Source organism: Molothrus aeneus, chromosome 2 (assembly GCF_037042795.1).
Source record: "Molothrus aeneus isolate 106 chromosome 2, BPBGC_Maene_1.0, whole genome shotgun sequence".
NCBI lineage: Eukaryota > Metazoa > Chordata > Aves > Passeriformes > Icteridae > Molothrus > Molothrus aeneus.
The window spans coordinates 28,349,528-28,373,734 of record NC_089647.1 but is presented as its reverse complement, the minus strand read 5'-3'; the positions used below and the strand labels follow the sequence as shown (position 1 = coordinate 28,373,734).

Below are 24,207 nucleotides of genomic sequence, written 5' to 3'. Positions count from 1 at the left end.
AAACTTCTAGAAACCTTTGTGACTCTCCCATATTGCATCCTCTACCATATCCTCAACCCTAGACACTTTAAAAAAGAGGATCTTGTTGGAAAAGAAATATAATCTGTTCCCAGCTCCCCAGTTACCCTCCCATTAATGGGGGAGCCTTCCTCTTTCATCTTATGTCTGAGTTTTGCTGATGAAACAAAAACAGAGCAGAGAAGGCCTCCATTAAACTTCATTATTAGGTCACTTACGTTTCAGCCTACAAGTTGTAGCCACTGAGTCTTTCCTAGCACCTGTCTCCACTTATTAGCAAGAGAAGAGAAGAGGATTCTTCCCTCTCTTGTAAGTTACATGTGATTTGCCCAGTAACCCATAGGATTTCCCCAAGAGCTATTGTAAGACATGAACAAGTCTTACAGCTCCTGTTTATTGACTTGCCCTTTCTACAGGACTGTGGGGCTGCTGGAGCAGACAGGTAAATGCACTAAACAGAGGGACTACTAATGTAACAGTCTTTCTGTTCACAACTCCTCACAAGCTGTTGCCTACTAGAAACTGGCCAGTCACCTTGCTGCCCTGGGACTTGTCACACATCTGGGACAGAGCACTGAGAGCCTTGGAGGAGATCCCTTCCTTGTGAGATCAGTTTAAGAATTTCCCTGCCATCAAATGCTGAGGAAAGGGTAACAAGAAAAGGAAGGCAAAGGAGTGAATAAGAGCACCATGTCACCCTAGAAGCCCTGAGAACATGGTCATATTTCCATGTGTCAGGCCTTCCTCTCCCTGGGATCACATCTCTCTTCCTCCTCTTCCATGCGTGCTACCAGATGCGGCATTTGTTGTCTGGGTTCATTGGAGTTCCACTGGGACACTGGAAGCTCTTGGAAAAGTCCTGGCTATTGCTGACAGGCCCAGAGACACGAAGTGGCAAGGGACTATGTGGATCTGTGTTCAGGGAAGACTGGAGCTTCTCTGGATCCTGGTGTCCACACATTGCCTGAAGGGAAGCAAAACAGAAAAGTCAGTTTGGCTGAAAGTCTTCATGTGAACAAGACTTAGGGCTTCTCATGCCTCTGCACGTGTCAGAGGGCGCTGGAGAAAACAAGGAAATGTGCATACATGGCTGACAACAAGATTTTCTTCAGATTGTTTTCCCTTTCCTTAAACTTCTCTGTCCCCATTTAACTCTCTGACAGGTCATCTGCACTTTTTCTATACTGCATAGTCCAGAAAACAGCAAATTTAGACTACCCTGGCTAGGCTCATGCAACCTTGGACTCTATCTAAAAAGTGGTAAAGATGTCTCAGTATCTAGATTCAGCTTCTTAAGTGAAATCAGTGAGTGCTCATCAACAAAGGAGTGCACTTACACAAAATCCCATTACTACTCTAGAGACTTGGGGAGGATTATATGACTTAACTGGTGTTAAACTAGCAATCCAAGTCTTCATTCTCAGGATTTCCGTCATTTTTTATCAACAAATGATGCAGCTGCCATTTAGACTCTAAAAGACCCAATAAGCTGTTTTTTTCATGCACTGCTCTGACTTAATAAACACACAAAACTTCTCCCTTTGCACAATTAGAGTGACTTATAAGGATGTGATTTTTTGAGCACAGAAATCCCACCCTCTGTCATGGGGAACTTGGCAACATAGCTGTGCATAGCTGCACAATTTACTGCAGCTTCCCACAGAAACAGCAAACTATGGGTGCACGTACTTCTAGTTCTTTGTCTCCAAATAACATTTGAAACATTTTTTTCACTATCAGTCAATCAGAGTGACCTGACATCCAGCTATGCACCATGGCAGAGCAGTGAATGAAGGAAAGGAGGGACAGAAACATGACTTTTACAGTTAGATTTCACTGTCCATGCAAAAGATTACTCACAACAGCAAAAAAGTACTCAGAGGCTGGCAAAGAAGCCTGCTTTTCCTGACACAGTTGTCTGCTACAACTTAATTTTGGTGGATTTCAGTGCTTTGTAAAAGATATTTTTGCAGACAGGCCTTTTGTTAGCTTGAGATCCGTAACAGGTTAGGAGCTGTAAATATGACTTTTAGCTTCTAAATAAGATTCTGGACCTCACAGAATCATTGGTCATTCTCAGTTCTGTGAAGAGGAGGGAAAGTGATTGAATATTGAGAAAGACAAACTGTAAGGGTGTGGAGGAAATGAAGAGTGAAAAAGACACATGACTAGAATTCATTACATGAGCAAAACTGAGGTAGAAAAGTTGATCGTGTGAAAGTCCAATCTTAGGTAAATCCTCTTCTTTGTGCTTTTTCAGCCAATTCTTATAGGCCTGTGGAGAGATAAAACGGATAATTATAAATCTTCCTTAGACAATATCACAGGCTTGTCTTCTGTCAGTAAAATGTATTAATCTAATATATATTTAATAAATTAGCAAGTTTGCATCTCCCTCCTCATTCTGAGGCTCTCTGCTGCTGCCCATGCCCTTAATAAATCTAAAGTGGGAGAATACAACATAATTACTTTCCTTACCATTTCAGATGCTGTTACACAAATTGTCATAGGATGTGGTAATTATACTATGAGAGAATGAAAATTATTTTAAAAAAATCACAAGTATTTGATTATAAATTAAAGACTTTCTGCTTCCCAATGTTCTTCATGAAAGAATGTAACAAGTACTATTTTAGACCTAGGGATCTCACACCACCCTCAGCAGGTAAACTGAAGTACTGCATGAAGAAACAAAAAATTCTCCCTAAGGTACTGCTGAAAACATTGTTATGGAGTCATTTCATCATCACACAAAATTCTGTTTCATATCTCAGCTTTTTTCCTCAAGTATAAGCATAAATACAATAGCATGCTTTTGTATGCATGATTTAAACAGGGAAGTAAAGGTGGTGAAGGGGACAAGTTGTCTTACATGGACATATTGAGACTATGAGCAAAGCTTTGTGAGGAACCTCTCTCTGAACCAACAGAGGACATGCTGGGCTCATGCTCCACTGGCACAGGCGTGCAAGAAATCTGGAACTGGAGGGGGATGTGGGAGAGAGGAGCAGCAGTAGTCAGACTATGAGATTGCAGAAGTAAATCACAATACCTGGTAAGCGACGGCGAGCCCTCCAGTGTCAGCTGTATTCTCCAACAGTGTGAAGCTGCCATTGACATTAAAGCTGTAGCTTTCATACTGCTCAACCAAGCAGTCTATAGAGCTTTGTAGTGCACTCCTGTTGCATGCAGGACAGCCCTCAGGCAACACTGTGGAGGAAAAAAGTCCTAGAAGTAAAGCTATTTATGGCATTCACCTGTGTTCCTCATACTAATCACTGATTATTCCTAGTGGCCAGCATGGACTGAAATATGTTTTCCTTAAGTTCATCTACCTTAATAATATATGTATATATTGATGTAAGGACTAGGATTTCAGATCCTCTAAGGGGAAGTACCAGTGGGACCTAGAAAAGTAAATGAAGACACCACAGCCAGTACCCACCATAACCATAGAATGAGTGAAGAATTTCATGTGCCATGAAGACCCCGATGGCTCCAAAATTCACAGCACTGAAAAATAAAGATGAAAAGAGTGCTTTTGGAAAGAAAAAGAGGGCAGAGGAGCATTCTTATACTGAGCACAACTGTGTGGTCCACAGGAGTGTTCTACTCTGGGATCACACAGAAACACTTTCTATGTATTGTCACTCAGGCATGTAAAAGTGCAAAGACAAGTGCAAATTATCCTACCTATGCTTAAAATTGTACTATGGGCTTACTTTAAAGTATTTGTTGCTAATAAGCCATCATAACAATGAAGAGTCTATGAATGAGATTCTGCCTTTATTAGCTCATTAGTAATGACAGGTATTGTTGTTGTTGATATATGTCCTTATTGAACCTCTACTGTCTGAACTGCTGCACAAACAGCAACTACAATGGTAGCTATAGAAAAGCAGGATGTTTGGAGAAGCAATCTTGCAACTTTTGTCTAGGGAGAAAGGATACATAAAACCGGCTAGGCAAATTAAAATCATGATGTTTTGACTGCAGTTACTCTGGTCTAGCATTGGCAATCTTGCGACAAGCAAGAAGTTGTCCTAGAAACCTCCAAATGGAATTTCTATGGTTCTATGCAATGAATTTACCAATACTATCACGAGGTAGAGAACACTCAAAATACATTTCCATTATATGAAATGATGGGCTTATTCTTTCTTCCCATGCACTGATTAACACTGCTGAAGCATGAAATTTTTGTACTAGATCATTATTCCATCACTGGGACTCAGTAGGAGCTCTATAGGTGATAATTTATAAATTTTACCCAGAGAAGCTGTGGATGCCCCACCGCCAGAAATGTTCAGGGCCGGGCTGGATGGAGCTCTGAGCAACCGGGTCTAGTGGAAGGTGTCCCTACCCATGGCAGGGGAGTGGAACTAGACAATCTTTAAAGGTTCCTTCCAACCCAAACCTTTTCATGATTCTATAACAATTGTACTGCTTTGCTGAGTTCTTATTTTCAAAACTATCTTCACAGTCACCTGAACTGGCTTTTGCTGGTAAAGTTTAAACTCTGGAGCATCATTTGAGAAAATGCTATTGTACCAACTCACCAAAAGCTGATAAAGTTTTACTTATCAGTCCACTCAACTGAGGTGACAATGAGAAAAATGTACTTTACTCACCTGAATACAAAAGGAATAAGAAGGCATAGACACTTTTTCACAGAGAAATATAGTGACAGCCCATGCCACTGGAAAAAAATTTTCTTTTTTACTATTCTTTTGAGATGTCCTTTTCTTCATACTATAATAAATTAATTAAATACTGCAAGCACTAGAAGATCACCATCAAGCAAATAATTAATTTTAACTGAAACATGTTTCTTTCGAACTTCAGCCTCTTGCCACAATGTGAGCTTATTTTTCAGTACAATGGTACTAGAACAAGTATCTATCCACTATAGGCGAAAAGGACATAGAATTATATGTTTACAGTCAACTGTTTGGAGTGCTTGTATTATCAGAAAAAATATTGCTTAAGAGATCTGTTCCATATGATGAAAGAACAGAACCAGAGGAGTATGGTCTCGAGAAGTGTTATTGCAGGGGAAGACTCAGAGTTAAAAGTCTATTTGCTTACTAGAAAGGGTTTCTTTAAAACAAAGATAGAAGAACTGTGACACATTTCAAAAAGACTTCTGACAAGAAGTTGCTCTGTAAGACTCCTATTTTCTCTGGGTTAGATTTCAGGAATCCTTGGAATTTAGAAAATGAGAGGCAAAGGTGGAATGTCTTCTTTGCAGTTAACCTACATGTGACTTCTGCCTCTTTGCTCTGAAGTAATATCTTTGTGTCAGTTCAGTTTCACCTAGATTCTGATTTTGCTTCAGCAGAGTCAATGATCACTCACTCTCAGAATGCATCAAGCAGTATCCATGTGGCTTTAGAAAAAGCCACGCTTCCCCCCTTTCCTGTGTCTTTCTGGGATGCAGTGAGAGAAAGAAATTAGGGACAGGCCACCTGCTAAGGTTTCTGCTGGAAGCATGGTGCAGCCCAGGGACTACATTCAACTTGCACCTCTGAAGGCCCTCCATACCTGGGAAACTCCATGTGGAAAAAAGGACTGCGGAACATTCCAGCTGGAAAGACCACCATGTGGTGTCTTATTGAATAGTATGAATGCACACTCCAGGGGTGCACATGCCAGCTAGAAGCAAAATAAAAAGAGAAATTAGAGAATGTACTAATGCCTTATCTCACACTTTGATCCTTTCCTTCACTGAGCTTGCAAAAAAAGCTCAGCTGCTCACACAGCACCAGCAAATGATGAAATTCACATTCTCTAGAGTTACAGGTGTTTGAAATAAATCTTCACTTGTTTACAGATGATCAGAACTAATAGCTTAGTTTTCATAGACATTCTCCCTCATAATTTCCCTGTCAAGTAAATTAGGATTAGTAGCCTCCTGTGAAGTCATGCATGGAATACTCTGCAGGAGGTGTAAGGCCTAAGCCCATCTGTCAATGCTGCCTTCCTTCTGAAGCATCCTATGTCCTGCCTTTGAGGTGACTCCACCAGCATTCCTGTCATCACAGAGCCTTTCTGTTGGCTTTGTTAAGAAGTCCAGGAGAATCAGCTATCCCCCTTAATTAAGGGTGCATGGTCAAAAAAGTGGGTTTTTTCAGAGGTGCTCTCTTCACAATGATGAGTACTTTGGTAGCATTGCTCAGGCTCAATGAAGGATAGCCTGCCAGATTCAAGGTTTCTTTAAAGTAGGATGCAGCAATGCAGACTTGCAGCAACATTCAGAACTGGTGAAACCACTTTCAGAGGTGCTGAATCCAATTCTGCCCACTGGCTCCCACCTGCCCTTCCCTCCTCTTCCACAGTAAAAGAGAGATATACAGTTATCACAGTTCTGAGTGACCTACTCTAACTAATCCTGCTTTGAGCAGGAGTATTGAATTAGGTGATCTCCACAGGTCCCTTGCAACCTCAGCTGGTTCACAAGTATGGGATTTTGTTATATTTTTCAGATCACTATCTGACTTACTTTTTCTGTGGGTTATGCTGAAGTAGCTTCAGGTAGGAATTTTCCCTCAGTACTTTCAAGCAAGCCACCACATTGAGGAAAAAAGTGTCTTCGTTAATCTCCAGCTGGGGGAAGAGACAGGGGATGTGACTGTCATAGGGCATAAGTGAGGAATGAATTGAACAATTGAGAAAAAGAAAAATTAAGAAAAAGAAAAGTCCCATGGATCAAAAAAGGGTTAATCAGAAGAGAAACCAATGGGATACTTGTAGTTTTTTTCTCTCCCATTTCTAAAGACCTTCAATTTAAAATATGACAGGAATGTTATCCGAAGGCCAAACAGAACATAGAAACAGGTAAAAAATTACTTTTATCAGGCCAACAGGTCTAAATAGGACACAGTATAGGCAACAATATAGAAGCAACAGATGGTGGTTCTGTGGCCCCATATGTTCCCAAAAAATGAACTGTAGGAAATGTGCTCCAGAGGTCATAACCTCTTTTGTAAGTAGACAAGACAGCAGCTGATACAGGTAAACTGCCAATAATGAGGCAGGCATGTTTACATTATATAGCTCACTTTCTGGTATTCCAGGTTCACTTTGTCAGTCTGGAGTATGTGAGCTGGATAACCAATCTCCACTTGTAGTTTGGATACCTAAAATAATAACAAACAAACAAGCATAAAGAAACTTGATCAATAGGAGGCTTCACATTCTGCAAGTCCTTTTAAAGGCTATTTTTAACCAATGTTAAAATGATCTGTGAGTCAGCCTTCAAAAGGACAGCTACTTTGTTTCAAGAAGACATCTTGTCCTGCTGCTCTGCTTTCTCAACTCTACAACTTAAGGCCTAATGTTGTTCTGTTCTTTTTCTTTGTATTGTCTTCTGCCATTCAGCTTTTTAGCTTTTAACCTTACTAGATATATAAAATTGAATTGTATCTCAATAAATTAATTCAGAATATTCATGGACAGACAAAAATGGAGCCCCTCTCAGTATATGTAACCATGCATGCTGGCACTTATAAAACCACCTTCAGTTTTTAGTATGAATAAGACATCTGTTTAAGACTGTGTGCTTGTAGAAGCAGGTAGGAATACATAAAGGTGTAGGACTTTTCCATTCCTTCTCCAGAGGCTTCAGGGAAAGGAAGGCCTCAGTAATTCCTGCCTTCTGCACGCACCAAGGCTTTAGCGTTTTGGCGGGTCTGTTCATCCATCCACTCCACCTGATCCAGGCGGTCACAGAGGGCATCTTGGATCACAGAGAACATCTGCTCAGCCTGCCATGGAGAAAAGAAGGCATGGTCACAATTGCACAAAAACATTGCTCGCTCTTGGCTACCATCTTCACATGTTCTAGCAATTCAACCATAGAATAACTGGGGGAAAATTCCATTTTGTGTGTGTGTGATGAAAGAGATTTCATTTTCTACAGTGATTTAGCCTTATGTTATCTGACATCCAGTTTTTCCTCACAGGGCTCACCATTCTCTCCCACACACCTTTTCATCCGGCCTCTCACAGTAACTAAGAGGGAGACAATTCCTTCTCATTCGATATTGAATAATTGCCTCCCCTCTTGAGCAAAATGAAAATTCAGTATCCACAAGTATTTCTTGCTGGTGTCTCCCTTTCCAAAATTATGGCAATCTGAGTCAACCCTTCTTGCAATTATGCTTTATTCATTAAAATGTATGCTTCCCTACATGAAGTCTTGATTTTCCGATTAGCTTTTCTTGGTGTTATTTATTCTTCCCACCATATAGACTTCAAACTCTGCTAAATCAGGTGCTACACTAACTTTCCTCAAAAAAAAAAAAATTCTGACCATCACAGGATGAAAAAAACAGGAAATCTTTTCCACACTGCAGGCAAGTGTTCTTTTTACTGTGGATCCACTCAGAATGTTTTCATATGATTGCTTAGTGTCTTTGCAACTGAAAATCTTATTGAGATATATCACATTGGTGATGAATACTGTTAATACTGCTATTCCAGGGAGTATACAGAAATTGCATGCATTTGTTGGGCTGTCATAGCTATTGGTGCTGCACAAACAACTTTTCTAACAGTTGAGGCAAAGATAATAGCTAGGTAGGAAACCTACAGATGATTTTGTTGCCTTAATGTGGTCTTAAGGTGGCATGTCAAAAAATGAAAGAGGTGAAGCTGAACTCTGCTTAGGGGTTAAGATGATGAATACCTACAAATTTCTTGGTCTGCTCAGGGAAAATTTCTTGCACAATCATCTTCCCTAGAACTGGCTCAAAGAAAGAGCTGGTATCAGTCAAGCACTTCCTCCAGCGCTCAGCTGGGATCTGTAGGAACAAAGTAGAGACTCATGAGAGTGAGGACAAAGAACTAGGAAATCATTAAAATTATCTGTAGATATGTGGACAATAGCACTGTCTAAAATTGACAGCAGTGAATAAGTAGTGTAGTTCTATTTAAGCAACCACAGTAAAAATTTCTAGTAAAACATTTATTTCCCTATGATTTGCTCCACTTACTTTCCCTCAAGATTTGTATATTAGCAGAGAAAAAACCACAGAAGAAAGGTGACCATCTATGTATAATTTTTCCCTACTCCATGATACAGTACACTCAGCTCTCTAAACTTCTGAGGGTTGTATCTACTCACACATTTCTTTTGAGAAAAAAGAAGCTCTTAATGACCATGGGAGAGTAGTTTTTCTTCCCAGATCTAAGAAACTCCATCCATTTAAGGTATCAAGAGAACATTCAGAAGGCATGAGCTACAGTGTTCAGCTGTTGGGGAGGCCGAGGAAACTGATAAAAGGCTAACTCACCATTCTAGACCCCATTTTTCCATAAAGGATCTTATACAGCTCCAGGCGTGCATCTTGGAATTGACTGTCAAGGGCTGGGGAGAGATTCCCAACCAGACAAACAATCATATAAATGTGAAGGACCCTGTAGACAGAAGATTGAAGGCTGGTAACCATAAACACAGAAGAGAGGTAAGTGTCAGAGGAGTGACTTTAGGCAGAGAAATCCTAGGAACCTGAACAATGACACCTGGAGCTATCAAAGAGGGATGATTGACATGAGTGGAATACAGAAACTCTCCAAAACACTGTGGAGACTTAAGGGGTAACTCCCTGCTGGGGCACAGGATTCTTTATGGGAAGTTGGAGAAGGATACTTTTACAACTGGGTGAAACATATAGAACATTATGAGAAGTCTGTGGGATTATGTAAGATTTATGATGGCATGTTTATGGGAAGGACCAATGGCAGGGAAAGGGAAGGATCATAGTGGACTGGGAGAATATATGTGGGAAAATGGGGAGGAAAGCAGATAAGAAGGAGTGGTTGAGTGTAAACTGCTTGCCAGGGTGTCTGCCTGACTGAGCACTGCACATGGTAACCAGGATTTGTCCTCCTATCTTATTAAAGTCTATTGTTAAGTAACATTCTACTCAGTGTATATGAAGATGGAACTGAATGCTGGAGAGATGACAAGTCTGAGAGTTGACTCCTGGAGGGACTTTGGATCCAGCTAGCTTCTGGAGAGAGCAGCAGTCTGAGAGCTGGCTATTGGGAATACTAGTGGTTGGGAGCAGCTACTGAAGACACCTGATAGTATAGGTGTGCTTGTAACAGGAAGACATCAGAGTACCAGCAACTAAACAAAGTAGGGCTGCAAGACTCAGGGGATCATATGTTCATGTGATATATCCAGGTGTACACGAGGAGATCTTGGCCAGCTTCTCAACAGACTAAATACCCAAGACCAGCTCTTGGAGTGAGCCACATCATGCGCGTGCACACACGTATTTCACTAGTACTACCAATCCTGATCAGCTGGAGCTAAGGAGTAGAATCAATCTGTGTTCATGTTGGTGCTATGGGTGCCAGTCAAGACACTGTGTTTCCTCTCTGTGACACACTTTAATTATTTTAGATGTGTCTTCATACATGGTGCATGCATATACAAACCTATTGGGAATATATGCTAAGCCATAGCACTGGCCAAACCTGAGGATATAAGCCACAGCAGCCTTGCAATTGTTAGACTACTGGATTCAGCAGCCTCTAACACAGCAGCCTCTAATCTATTAAACCTATGGTATTTGAAGAAAATGTTTCTTGGGGCATGAAAAACTGCAACCATAGATATTGACTCCTACCTTCCCTTGTGCCATTTCTCGATGAGCTGTGACATGTTGCTTAAGTAATCCATGTCATGCACTGCAATTGGCTGAGAGAGGTCCATTGGCGCAGGATGGAAGACAGCCTTGAGACATGCCAGCCAATCAATAGCAGGTGCCTTTTCCTGCAAGTAAAAAAGCTTACATGGTGAACTATGAATCTAAACTGGCTCACAAGAAATAATAGGGAAACCAGGATCGTCTTCCCAATAATGTTAAGAGATACTTTCCACAAGTTAAATTATTTTTATAATGTGCATCTTGAGGAGAACTGACTTTTTATAAAGGGAATTGCCACTGGGGAGGGGAGAGAGTTGTGGGCCTGAAAAAACTCTGTCAGTAAAAGACCATAAGTTACTGGGTTATTTAAAGCTCAACAGGCTCCAAGTGTAATTTGCAAGACAATGGCATTTAAACACAGCATTTCATATTTCTTTTGATCTGGATCTTCAGAATGAAGTCAGGAAAGTCACATGTAATTGTGTTGCTCAAGCTTTAAGGCACAGGTACCTGTAGCTCCCTAATGGTAGTGCGAAAGAACAGCATCCCCCTCTGCTGTCTTTTCTGCAGTGGAGTGACAAATCGCTGGAGGTTAGAGATGAAGGACAAGGTCAGGGAAAAGGAGTCAGGAGGACCATCCTCTGTCCTTTCAAGTAGAACCCCTAATTTCTTCAAATACGAAAGATACACACGGAGAACCTGCAATACAGAGCATATCTTCAATGGAAGATACGTGACCAAAAATTAGTCACTCCATCCATCCATCCATCCATCCATCCATCCATCCATCCATCCATCCATCCATCCATCCTCCATCCACCCATCCATCTTGACCATATAAACTTCAGTCTTTCAAAACTACTGCTGACCCACCCCATTCCTAAAACTGTCCTCTTACTGCAACATCCTTATGCAATTGTTCATGTGGAATACCCTTTGCCAAGTACAGCTCCTCTCTCAGTGAAGAGCAGTGAATTCCCTAATGATTCTTTTTCTCACAGCTCACAATTACTTCAAATACTAGAATAACTTTAGAGATGTAGGTCTGCCATCTCTGGAGTCAGAGGAGAGAAATTCAGTGAAATAATGAGTCAGTATTTTAATGGACAGAAAATGTCAACTTCTTGTTTCTATTTTCATAAAGTTTCAGATGAATGCTTATGATAGCTCAGTTTTTTTGATGATTTTTCTGAAAGGCTCTGATTTTTCAGAAGATGACATAACTCAGTTTTTATGAAGTTCAGAAATGACAAAGTTCATTTTGTTACAATGTCTCAAGGTCAAAGAACTTGTTCTCCCAAAATATGTTCAAACACTTTAAAATAAGCTGAAAAATGCTAGCTATCCCTCCCTGCAATACACAAATTTTGTTATAAAGCCATATTTTGGACAAAAACATTTTTTAAGAACCATTCATTCAAGTCAAAAACTAAAAGGAAGCCCAGGTTCAGAAAAAATTGTAACTATAAAAACGATTAAAAAATTGTAACTATAACATTCTAAACTAGATGTTTTAACCTGGCAGCTAAAATGGGTTACATTTTACAATCTATCCTTTGGAAAAGTTGAGTTTTGTAAAGAATTCTTTCTGGAGGCATTTTCAGAGGCCACTGACCGTAACCCATGGAAACAGACCACTCTGAACCAGGAGGCAATTCAAGGAGGTCCCTACATCAAATAGCTATTTTTACCTTTCTTCAGCCTCTGATATGTTACCTCAAGATAATTTTTCTCTTTGAATTCACTCTCAAGTGGAATATCAAACTCAGGATGGTCAATCTGCAAAAAAGAGTAAAGAAAAAACTTTTTCAGAAATACAAATGTGAGGATATTTTGGTATTTTCTGTATCATGGAATTTGAAATGCTATTAACTTGCTTTTACTTTTGGAAAATGCTTGCTCAGTACTTCAAAGAAGGACACAGGCTTAACTTGAGCAAGTCTTGGTCTGACTTGCTTCACAATGCTTCCTTAATAATGCTCTCTCTTTAACATGCTCACCTGAATAATATTGGTCTTGGGGTCAAAAGGAGTAGGTCCCACATGGACTCTAAAAAATGGAAAGGTGCTGTATCTGCTCATGAGAATCTGAAGAGTTTCATTAAAATCTTTTGTTTCCCCCACACCTGTGTTATGCCATCCACCAACCTAGAAAAACACAGAAATGCTGCAAGTGAGAAAAACTGGTTGGATCTGTACTTACAGTTTTTTTTTTCTTTTACACCTATAATCTCAGTCATTCTGATAACTGAGAAGCAACAGAGCAAAAAGCACAATGGGAAACTTATGAGGTTCTACATACCCTGCTGGCTTTAGAATGACCTGACACTTTCCCTTAAGCAAAGCAATGAACTGCAAAATGACAAGGAAAAGGAATTGTAATTAGCAACAGAGAAAGGTGTGCAGGAAAAAATGCTGGATAAGCAGGAGACAGGAAATAGGTCTCATTTTTCTGAAGCCATCCGGAAACACAAACAGGGATCAGTGATTACAGGTCCCAGCTCCCTGACAAGCAGATTCCCAGGTGGGCCTGTAGTCACTGTTCCTTTTTCTGGAAGGTTCTGCATCCTCTTTTGACACAGGGCATAAGTGCGCTCTGCTGGAAGGAAGATGTCCAGCCCTCCCTGGCACCAAGAGGAGTCTCCCAGAATGGAAAGAGAAGGCTTTTCTCCTTTAAACAAGCTCTCCTGGCAGCCTTGACTACTGAATGATCATCTCGTTTTAGACACCAAAATTTCATCCATTTGCAATATGCTCCCCAATCTGTGAGTCAGGTCCTACTGAACCAAACTTCTGAGATTAAACATGACTCCTCTCTGTAGACTTGATTTTTTTACCATCCTTCAGTAATATATAAGGTTATGAGGAGAGATTCAGGTAATGAGTACCTGATGTCAGAAAATCAGTTCTTAAAACAGCATTTAAAGCTAGAAGATCTATCACTTGGAAGTTGTGCTGTGAACCACGACTTGGGTCAGATTCTATGAAAGTTACATCATATAGGACTATATCACTGCACCTGCCCACTTTCCTTCTCCCTGCAGGAATTCTCTTCCTGAAGGAGAGGAAATAGCACAAACATTCACCTCATTTAGGAGGTCCTTCAATGGCTGAGCTCCTTGGGATTCTATTCGTTCAGTATCCATGCAGGAACGATAAAATCGTATTGCTTTCTCCTTGGCTGAGCCTCTTATCCCAAACTGCGGACTTTCTGAAGAAAAAAGTAGATTTAAAATTTAAAAAAGCAATTTAGAAAGAAGTTGGGACAGCATTGGAGCAGAGAACAGTTTTAAGAACATTTTACAAATACATCCACATTTCCCACAGTGACCCAAAGCAAGGGACCTTCTAGCACCATGACTCTTCCTGAGGCCAAATATGTGTGGTTTTTTGCATGGAAACAGGAGCACAACAGGAAGTTGGTGCATATCTAGGCTTCAGTCCCCCAAGGAGGCAGGACACATCACCAGAGTGCACATTCAGACTAGGACAGCAACAATGGCCTACTTTGACAAGGTAACAGGAGAATGGTTTGGGTTGCTGTCAGAATTTAAAGCGTGACTTTCATCTGTTACACTTGGCAAGAGGAACTAAAATGTTTAAAATGCAGCTACTGTAACATGACATGCTCAAAAAATAAATCTGTACCTGTAATGATAGAAGAACGAAGAGAGGGGACTCAGTCCCTGTTAGGAATGATTGTGCTCTCAGTCACTACTATTGTCAGATCTAACCGAGGCAGATGCTGAAGGTAACACACCAATCATCTGACCCTACCTAAAAGCCTTTTCAGGATCAACAGGTTTTCTTCCAACAACACATCAAATACATTTAGTGATTCTTCTCTGGTTCTACTTGACTGTTTGCCTTCCCATCTGCCACAGGCATATTGGTAGAAGTTCTCACAGGGGTTAACAGTGTCATTCCTAGAATTCAGAAGTCTTTCCAACAGAGCAGGATCTGACTCAGCATCACAGGATCCTGAAGAGGAAGTAAATAAGAGAGAACTGAGAAGTAACAGTAGAGAGTGAGAATAACTCCAAACAAAAATCTTTTAGGGGACATTTACCCCAAAAGACTTATTTTTGGTACAAGCTCCATTGCATGTAGTTGAATTCTTTGTAAGGTATTGCTGAATGTGGAGGAAGTGTGTTCTCTCTTTCACATCCCAGGAAGATTGTCCTCTGTACTATCTAGGCAGCCACAGGCTGGATTATTCTGCCTTCTCAATGTCTTTCCTCTAAATCAGACAAATTTGGCCACATGATAAACAAGAAAGCAACTGATGATGTAAATATATGATGTAAGAGAAGGACATAGCACAGAGAAAGAAATGAGATAAGATTAAAACATGGTTTTTTTCAAGTATGGGAAACATTTTTCAGTATGACATTTGTCAAAAGAGGACAAAGATATTTCTAGAATATCTTGCTTTGTTCTATAATTTTCTTTTTCTAAACTGCTTCAAATTGCTGGCTATACATTGTCATTTTAGTTCAGTATCTTATATCAACATCAGATCAATTATTTACTGAAATAATCCACCTGTAAATCAAGGTAAGATTTCCCATACTATGGTTTCAAAGTTGACATGGGAGAAGGCAGGCAGAGTGGAAAAGGACTAGATCTAAACAGATTTTCCTTGGTCTCTGCAGTCTCTAACATATAACAAGAGCTAAAGAAAAAAGCTAGGTGAAGATTCAACAGTGCTTATTTTGGAGCAGGGAATGTCTGTATCCACCAATATAAGTGCACCTTCTGTATTGAGCTTTCTATATGCAGAGATATTCACATGGACGACTCTGCAGATAGTTCTTTAGCAAATTTGGAAGCAAATTAATGTTTCTGGTCTATACTCACAGCTTCTCCATTAGCAAGAAACTCTGACTTTTGCTTTTACTCTATGACTGCACTGATCTGTGCTAGAAAAACAGGACTAGACTTAATTCAGAGATAGAAAGGCAAAACAGGAGCTCCAAGTCTCAGATTCAGTTCAGTTTGTTGACTGCAGAGAGAGCAGAACAGATTGATGAGGTGCAATACAATATAATGCTGTTCTCCCTCAAAACTGGGCTCAGGCATGTTAAATAGCAGGCAGAGGAGGACAGACATGGAGGATCTCTTCCCACTGTGATTCAAGGAAGAGGTAGAAAAATGTATCTTTTGGACAAAAGGTGCTGTGGAGATTCTGAAAGTCTGGTTCTTAATACTGATGTTAACCTTAAAACACAGTGGAGGCGGGTAAGAGAGAAAGGGATCTTAAAAATGGGGTGGGTGAGGAAGAATGGAAAAGGATATCTCATATTATACCTAGAGCACAAGTCATCACGAGGTAGGTGATAAGCAATGTAAAGCCAAGGAGAGTACTGAGAAGTGCACACAGAAGTAGGCTTTTCCCCTGAAGGCATCGTTCTTTCTTCGCACCTGTTCTCAGCTCCTGGTCACAGGTCTGAAGAGACAGAAAAAATCAAGAAAGAAAAATTCATATTAAGGTTAGCACCAATAACATACTCAATCTCCCACCTAATCTACTAGAAAATCATTCACAGGACTAGTGCCAAAATACCAATGGTCATCCAAGTCATCTACGTGTCTGTATTCCCATGGGCTTTCTCACTTTCTTCACTTTCCCGTTTTTTCAAGCTATAACTGTTGCACAGTATTATGAATTACTCATTGACAATCCAGCTTGCTACGAGGAGACTTCTCCCTCCATGGTTCATTCTGGTATATGGAATTACCTTGCATATACTTCCTGAAGATATCAAAGTCCTTTTGAGTATATAAAGCTAATAATAGGATGGCTAGGACTGGTGGTTCTTTATTCTGCTGGAGTCTGGCAATCCGAGCACTAATTTCAGATCTCTCTTCAAGAAATAAGGTATTGCATCCAAAGTCCTCTAGTCCAATTCAAGTGAGAGAAAAGATTTTTTCTATTCTACAACTGAAGTAAGCTGTAAATTGCTGAGATCTTATATAGAGACAGGTTTTATGTCACTTAAATTTAGTTTTCTTCATAATCTAGATGTGTCTTTTTTGTCTGTGGAACAGGCTAGGGACGTAATGAGTACACCTTCTGTTTTAGATATCTGTTTAAGAATGAGCTGAAGCATTCTCCAGAGTTATTTGTCATTTTCCCTGTTGGCTGCAAAGGAAGCTAGATGATATCTTAAGATATACCCCTAACATCTACCTGGATATAGTTAGATAATATGATGTTTTCTCTCCTTCTGCATACTTTGATGTACATAACACTGGAGAACAGCAGTTTATGAAAGAACAGACACTGGAATGCATGCTGGTGATATATAAGGATAGGGAAAGAACTGAAAAAAAATGAAAATTGAAATGACTGAATAGGAGTATACAATGATAAAAGGGAAGCAGAAGGGGGAGAAAGCCAGAAGATAATGGAAAACCTCAGCTGTAGCAAACAAGGAGAAAATCTCACAGCTGTGAAAGCTGATGGAAGTGCTATTGGGAGAGTCCTACATGTCACTGTCAGGGCCTGGCCTGTGCTGTCCCTACAGGCTCAAGTTTAGCTCCCTGTTCTATCCTGATTCTTTGATAAAAGAAATCTCTTTGAGAAACCTTATCAGGCCTTGGAACTCTTTGAGAAAAGGCAAGAAGCAGCCTTAGTGCACATGCCCACTTCTTCACTTGGCTGTCTGCAGCTCTCCTGTGTGATCTCCATCTGAGCTCTGCTGCAATGGCAGCCATGCCTTTGTCTGGACAGGCATCCCATCGATCTGGATCCTGACCATCACCTAAAGACTTGATTCTGCAGGTTTGCTCTTGGACCTGTCTCCTCACAAGGGACTTGCCTGGCAATCTGCACTCTTGGTTGACCCTGGGCCCTGTCACCAGTCCTACCTTACACCCTCACGCCCATACTGAGGGGTGCACCCCTTCCTTTTTAAGTCATTAAGTCATTTTTAAGTCACCCCATGCTTCTTGCCTGCCTTGTCATGACTCTCAGGTTTCAGATCGTCACCTCTCTTCTGCCTTTGCTGCTCCCTTACATGCAGCAGCTAAACTGCATTTGTCACCACTCTCGGTATCTATGTTCTTTGCCAGAAAACCAGGAAACATGGATCTTGACAAAAATCACAAGAAATGGAGCAAAATCGTTACAGGAATGTAAGTATGTCACAGTATATGCCCCTGCTCCTAAGGGAATGTTAAGGAAATGAATGAGTCTGCTGTTAATCATCTGGACTAACATACGATTTATGACTTCTGCACAAAAATATTAATAGAAGGGAAAACAAAAATAAGCAATAGAAAAACAGACCTCATCATTTTCTAATCTTTCAAATGTGAATTTTATTCAGTCTTGAATAAAAGCCTCTCAAAGGCTTTCAACTCCTGGAAATTACTAACAAGAGTTGAGTGCTTAATGCTTTCTCCTTTAAAATCCTATTCTCCTGACTTCTTCAGGAAAGATACAGAATAATCAAATGGAGAACAAGTACATACAAGTGACTTTAGAAGTTGCTAGATACAGAACATTATCATACTAGCAAAGTACAATGTACAAACTACAAAGGAGGAAATCCAAATTCCTTTCATAAGTCCCTGTAGCAAAACACTTGTTTTACTCCTGGAGAAAGACAGTAAGTGTCACAACAGTATGGCAGGGAACTGAGTGAAAGAAAACTAGCTTAGCTGATAAAGGAAGTAGGAAAACCATTCTTTAGCATGCAAGCCTTCATCTTTCACCATTTAGGAAAGATTGAATGATTTACAGTCACAATTCTCCTGACTTCTCTGCTGCAATAAACTTCTTGTTTTTAACATAGAAAATCTGGCCTATTCCTATCATGAAATAGTAACAATTTTTCAATTATTTGGTTTCATGCTATCAAAAGACATCTGTTTCTCTCTTTTGAGTCATAAATGGCATGACTGTGGAGATACTAGCAAGAAACTGGAATTTCAAGACTGTCTGTTGAATTTCTTATGAATTTTTGGTTAACAGTTGGCCTATTTCAGGCCTATGCATGATGTTTATTTTGAAATCCAAAATGCATCAAATAACAGAGTTTTAAAAATGTCTAAGAGAAACAGCACTGACCCCCTCAAATCTCCATTGTGAAACAACTAGAGAAGTACCTGGCTGAGAGCGGCATGCCCAAAATAATAACACAGCACAAAACAAATGACAGGGTAGTGGAAATTGGTTGTGGACCTCTACGTAGAAACTGGATTATGGTCTGTGTTATGTGAACCATAAGCATAAAAATTGTTCTTGAAACACTTCACCTTCCATAATAAATGCCTTTCTAACCTTGCCTCTCTAACTGGGGTGGGATTTAAGCGAAATTGTGGACCTACATAAACAGTGAAAAAAGAGGAGGGCAGTCATATTTAGTCCTCCTTTATGTCTTTTTCATGTCAACAGCTTAAACAAATCTAGACAGACAAATACCTGCTTTTTCAGTACTCTTAGACAGATACTGACCAGAGCAAAATCCCTGTCAGGTTCTTGATCTAGAATGAATTTCACTTTTATGCCACAATGGATTAAGTGGTTCACAGGCACTTAAATACAGACCTAAGGCAGGGATTCTTGGCCAAGGCAGAGGTGTGGATTTAACTAGATGGACCCAGAGGTGGCATACCAACACTTCCAGGGCACAGGATACAGGAACATTACATAGCTTACAGGAAGCAGCACCACTTTATTGTGGTAAGTTTTGAGACCTGGTTGCTTCATCCAGCATGCTCCATATAAAGATACAAGTGAATGGTTTGAACAAGCCAGTGGAAAAGGATAAAAAGACTTCAACCTCTGACAGGGTTTTTCCTTATAGGCCTCACTTATGGGTGAGAAGAATAATCAGTATTAGCATAAAGATGAGTGCAATTTCCACTACAGTTTCAGTTCTTTCATGTTTTTAAGCATGTGCAAATGCTCAAATTTAAATGTCTTCACTAGATCTAAGTGAGAACAAATGGCCGTAAAATCATTAAATGATGAATTCTAATAGCTGTAAATTATAAAAATTTATGACTTTAAATGAATGTACTATATGTATCATTTGACCCAAATACAAGAATAACTTGGGATAGCATGACAAGTACTGTTATCACTAAAGCAAGAACTGTTTGATACAACTAAATCAGCCAAAGAATTTGATTTTCCTTGAGCATCTCCTTCTTTCTGTTTGTGAGCTGCTCCTGAATTCTGAAGGAAGGTTGAAGTTACTTTGCCAAAATCTTTCTCACCTTGCATTTTCACAGTGTTTAGTGCTATTACAGAAAGATAAGCATCTAGCTTTCATGAAAATAAAGTAAATTCAAAAAAAGTGTTGAAAGGAAGAGATAGTTGAAGTTATTTTTCATAACTCTTTACCAGATAATGTAGCAGTATTGTTTTTCAGCCAGTAGATTATTCATGAATTACTGACTTTGGCTGTTACCCAAATCTTGTTTATCACATTACTCACATGGATGGCATATTTTCAGACTAATACCCCAATATCACAAAAACCTTCATTTTCTTAAATTTATCTTTTGTCAGCAAATTATTTAAGCACATAAATTGGGCCCATTAAGTGCCATTTGAGAAATATTTTAGCCTGTGTTTGAAATAGAGTACCTGCTCACATGAAATATGAAACAAAAAGGTTGCTGAATTGTATTCTGGAGTACTAAAATTGTAAAGCAAAACCATGGCAAACAACTAAAATTATGATTATGGTTTGATCTTCATCACACAGAAATTTGGGAATGGATATACAAAACAAAGGTTTCTGCAAATTCTTCAACTATAAAAATGCAGACAAGATAAATATAAGTGACTGTTTGCATTACAGCCACAGTCACACTGAACAGATCTCAATGTAAGAACACATGCACATTTCAGTGTTTGTATTATTTAGTAACATAGAACAGTTATCTCTGTTGCCCTTGAATGCTTTGTACTGTTTTAGCAACCTTGAGCTAACAGTTCAGTTCAATGCAATTTGTCTGTAAATATGCAATTAAGACTTTGCTAGCTATTTATATAAGACATCAAAGCAGAAAAAGGACACCACACTACATGGGAAGCAATTAGGCTCACCATGTCATTCTCACATTCCAAAAACTATGCCTTGCTTATCCACAACTATTTGTAGGGGGGAAACTGCACATTTCTGTGTAAGTACTTTCTTATAAAACCTTGCTGAAAAAAATGGAGACAGAATAAAATATGTCATTATAATTTTTATTATTGTTGTTGTTGTTGTTATCATTATTATAACTACTAATAGTTTTACTATTACTATTATTACTTGTTGGTCAGTACTTCAAAACAGTTCTCAGAACGGCCATTAGGGTGACTAACAGGAAGGGCAAGAACCCCTAAATCGTCACACCATATCCCATATCATTAATTCTGAGACCCGGACAAGACCTTTCTGGATACAAACTGTGAAAACCTCAACTACCTCGGTCCCCCAAGGCAATAAGCAGTGTAGCTATGAAAGGGGAAGGAAAAGAGAGGTGTGCAATGAAGGTCCCTCAGCAGATTACAAGACAGACCAATTTCCTTACCTGTGGAACAGTGCTCATGCTTGTCACCCCAGCAGGCTTTGCTCCTTTGGCTACCACAGTTGTGAACTCTGTTTACTTGGTTGCTATCAGTCTTCTGTGCCTACACACTCTGCTGAGTTCAGAGACGATCTCTTCTTCCCAGCTTGGCTGTTTGCTGTGGGGAGGAGAAGTGAGAGGAAAAGCTCAGAGACAAACACCCTTAGAGAAAATGGGAGGGAGGGAAATGGTGTTTCTGCAACTCTCCACCCACCTTCTTAACACCTCTACTTCTCATAAAAGGAATTTTTTTTCCCCTTCTGTGTCTCTGTGACCCACCTGCCTTTCTGTCTCTTGGAGCTCCACCGAAATCTTTTTGAACAGAAGTATGTGATTCTCTATCTCCCTCAGCCTCTTCTCAGCTATTCGCTGTTTCTTTTCTCTCCAGCAGCCTCACTACCCTGCCCACCCAACAAGCCTGTTTTGGTCTGATATTCTCCTTGCCACTAGCCTGTTTCAACCTGCTGTTGCCTTGGGGCCCGCAGGCTTCTGCCTATTGCTAGATAGTGTGGGCTAGGGATCCTAGTGCTCCTCCTCCCACGAGGAAAAGCCAAGGTGCTGACTTGCTTCTTGCTCTCGCTCTCTCATCTGCACCCTAGTGTCCATTCAAGGCGCGAACACATCTGACTTTTTCCCATTAAGAGGCATAAAAAAAGGAAATCATTAATTACTGATTCTATTTACAGTTGTTCATTGCTTCTTGGAAGATGGCCAGCCTATGTGTCTTTGCTTATTTAAGGAGGAGTATTGGGAAGATTTGGGAGGGAGGTTTCTCTGCTCTGAGGACTGGGAACCCAGATTACTTCTCTGAGACATTAAAAACTGAGTAAGGAGAGTGAGACATTGGGATTTGAGACCTTCCCAATTGGCAGCTGTGAGCTGAGAGGTAGTGGGGACCAGCTTGGTGTCAGCTTCCAAAGTGCTTGAAACAAGCAGAATACCAGGATGGGACTGTTTGCCTCCCCAGGCTGCAAGTCTCTGAGGAGAATATGATATCTTGGTTCACTACTCTGAAGATAATTTGATATCTGTTCAGTTGTTCAGAGCTCCTATCAACCTGATTTTTCACTATTTCTGTGGTGCTTGCATAATTTAACACTTTACTATCACAACAGATTTCTTATGTGGCTGAAACCAGATACTTACTCCCAGTTCTTTTTAGCATCTAGGTTACTGGTAGCTATATATTTCTATATTTACCAAACAGCTCTAAACACAGTAAGAAAGTCCTTGCATACTGACAAAAAGGTCCCTGCTGACCTTTCTTTCCTTGCAGTGTGTCACTTCACCTTAACATCAGAATCCATTTTGCAAATACTTCTGACATAAATTGATTGAGATTTGACTAAATGAAAGCAACAAAACAGTCTTTTGTTAGCCACTATTTATATCTCACAGTGAAGAGATCTTTGTAAACTATCTGGACAAATTTGTTCATGACAATATTTAGTTTATTTATCTATCTTAACTGTATCTGAACTCTTCCACATTCATAATTACAGCATCTAACAGCTGCCAAGTTCTATGTAATGAAGAAAATTTTACTTCTCTTTTCTCAATGAACACAATCTAAGTTTTAAAATTTACCTGGGCAAGGAATTTATTGCCTTTTTTGATTGTAAAATGGTTATGATGATTTTGAACACAATGTAATTAAAATTAAAGCAAGTAATAAAACCTTGGCTGAAGTATTCATTTTTAAAATGACACTTGAGAAGACAAAAAAAGCCTTTGGTCAATATGCTGGGAGGATATGATTGACATTAACGTGGTTTCATATACCAGTAGCTATTAAACAGGTATTCTCATTTCCGCTTGATTACATGAGATTTTACCATATAATTTGGCAAAACATTACACTGATATTGCCACAACACATGGATTGTCTCACACACATGCTAGCTAGAAATGCTTTGAATGTGTATGTATGGATGATTTTTACCAGACTTGTAAACTAATCAGGACACATCCTTGACAGTAGATGGATCACAACTTCATTTCAAGAGTGCATGGGATGTTTCAGGAAAGGAAACCTGAGAAACCCTCTCTTTCTTAATGAAGAGCACAGCTCCTTGAATTAGTACATGTTTCAATGGTGCTGTGATGCTAAGAAAGCTGCCTTGCAAGATCTAGTGTGGTGGTGATATTTCTTCTCTGAAGGCAATACATACCATAGTAATATCATATGTTGGATCTAACAGACATTATTTTTGGATTCTCCATACTGTTCTGGAAAAGTATGCTCCGGAGCAGTATTCTGCTGTAGTGGACATTGGGTTTTGAGTTTGCTCAGTAATTCAGTAGCAAAGTTGAGCTGTTATGGAGAGAATTAAGTTGTTAAAACTTTCATTTATTCCAAAATTTGTGTATCTCATAGGAAAAATTTGGATTTATTTCACATAGATGCTGCCTCTCTGACTATAGTCTAGATACACAGGTATAAGACATATTTTATCTGAAGTTATATGATCCACGCTTCAGAAAAATCTGTTTGACTGTTGTTATTAGCTGTTGCAAAGTAATTCAGACACTGTAGTTAGGTATGTTTTCAAGGAGAGTTTCTTGCATCTGTCAGGGTAAAGACATAGCATATTTGCATCTGGTAGCAATAAGGTAGTGAAGCATGTCTTACATTTTCCACGTCACCAATTGGATATGGAAATTTCTTTCAGATTGTGTGCCACAGGACAGTAGCGCTTTCTGTCTGGAAATGACAGTCTGTATGTATATACTTAAGCCTTGAAAAAGCTCTGCCTTGGAGAGGATTGCATGATGGTGTTGTAAATACTCTGATGGGGTTTTGAATATATAACCTGTAGAGCTTTGGGCATCTTGAGAGCTGAATGTGTGAAGTATTCATGTATACATGAAAATGGTGCTGTTGTTATTCCTGCTAGCATGTAGGTTTCTTTGAAGACACTTTTATTACCTACAGAAAGCATAGACAAAAA

The 24,207-nt window shown here is 39.7% G+C and overlaps 1 protein-coding gene across 1 annotated transcript; it reads right to left on the bottom strand.

Moving 5' to 3' along the window:
• Positions 1 to 781: 781 nt before the first annotated feature.
• Positions 782 to 21,238, bottom strand: KEL (Kell metallo-endopeptidase (Kell blood group)). Its single transcript, XM_066569931.1, has 18 exons — positions 21,221 to 21,238; positions 15,989 to 16,127; positions 14,456 to 14,659; positions 13,765 to 13,889; positions 12,680 to 12,826; positions 12,396 to 12,458; positions 11,190 to 11,378; positions 10,659 to 10,804; positions 9,315 to 9,438; positions 8,712 to 8,822; positions 7,686 to 7,784; positions 7,080 to 7,157; positions 6,521 to 6,624; positions 5,563 to 5,673; positions 3,464 to 3,531; positions 3,071 to 3,228; positions 2,201 to 2,293; positions 782 to 982 (listed from the first exon to the last, which is right to left on the bottom strand). The coding sequence occupies exons 1-18, from the start codon at positions 21,236 to 21,238 to the stop codon at positions 806 to 808; spliced, it is 2,154 nt and encodes a 717-aa protein (XP_066426028.1). The 3' UTR covers positions 782 to 805.
• Positions 21,239 to 24,207: the final 2,969 nt, after the last annotated feature.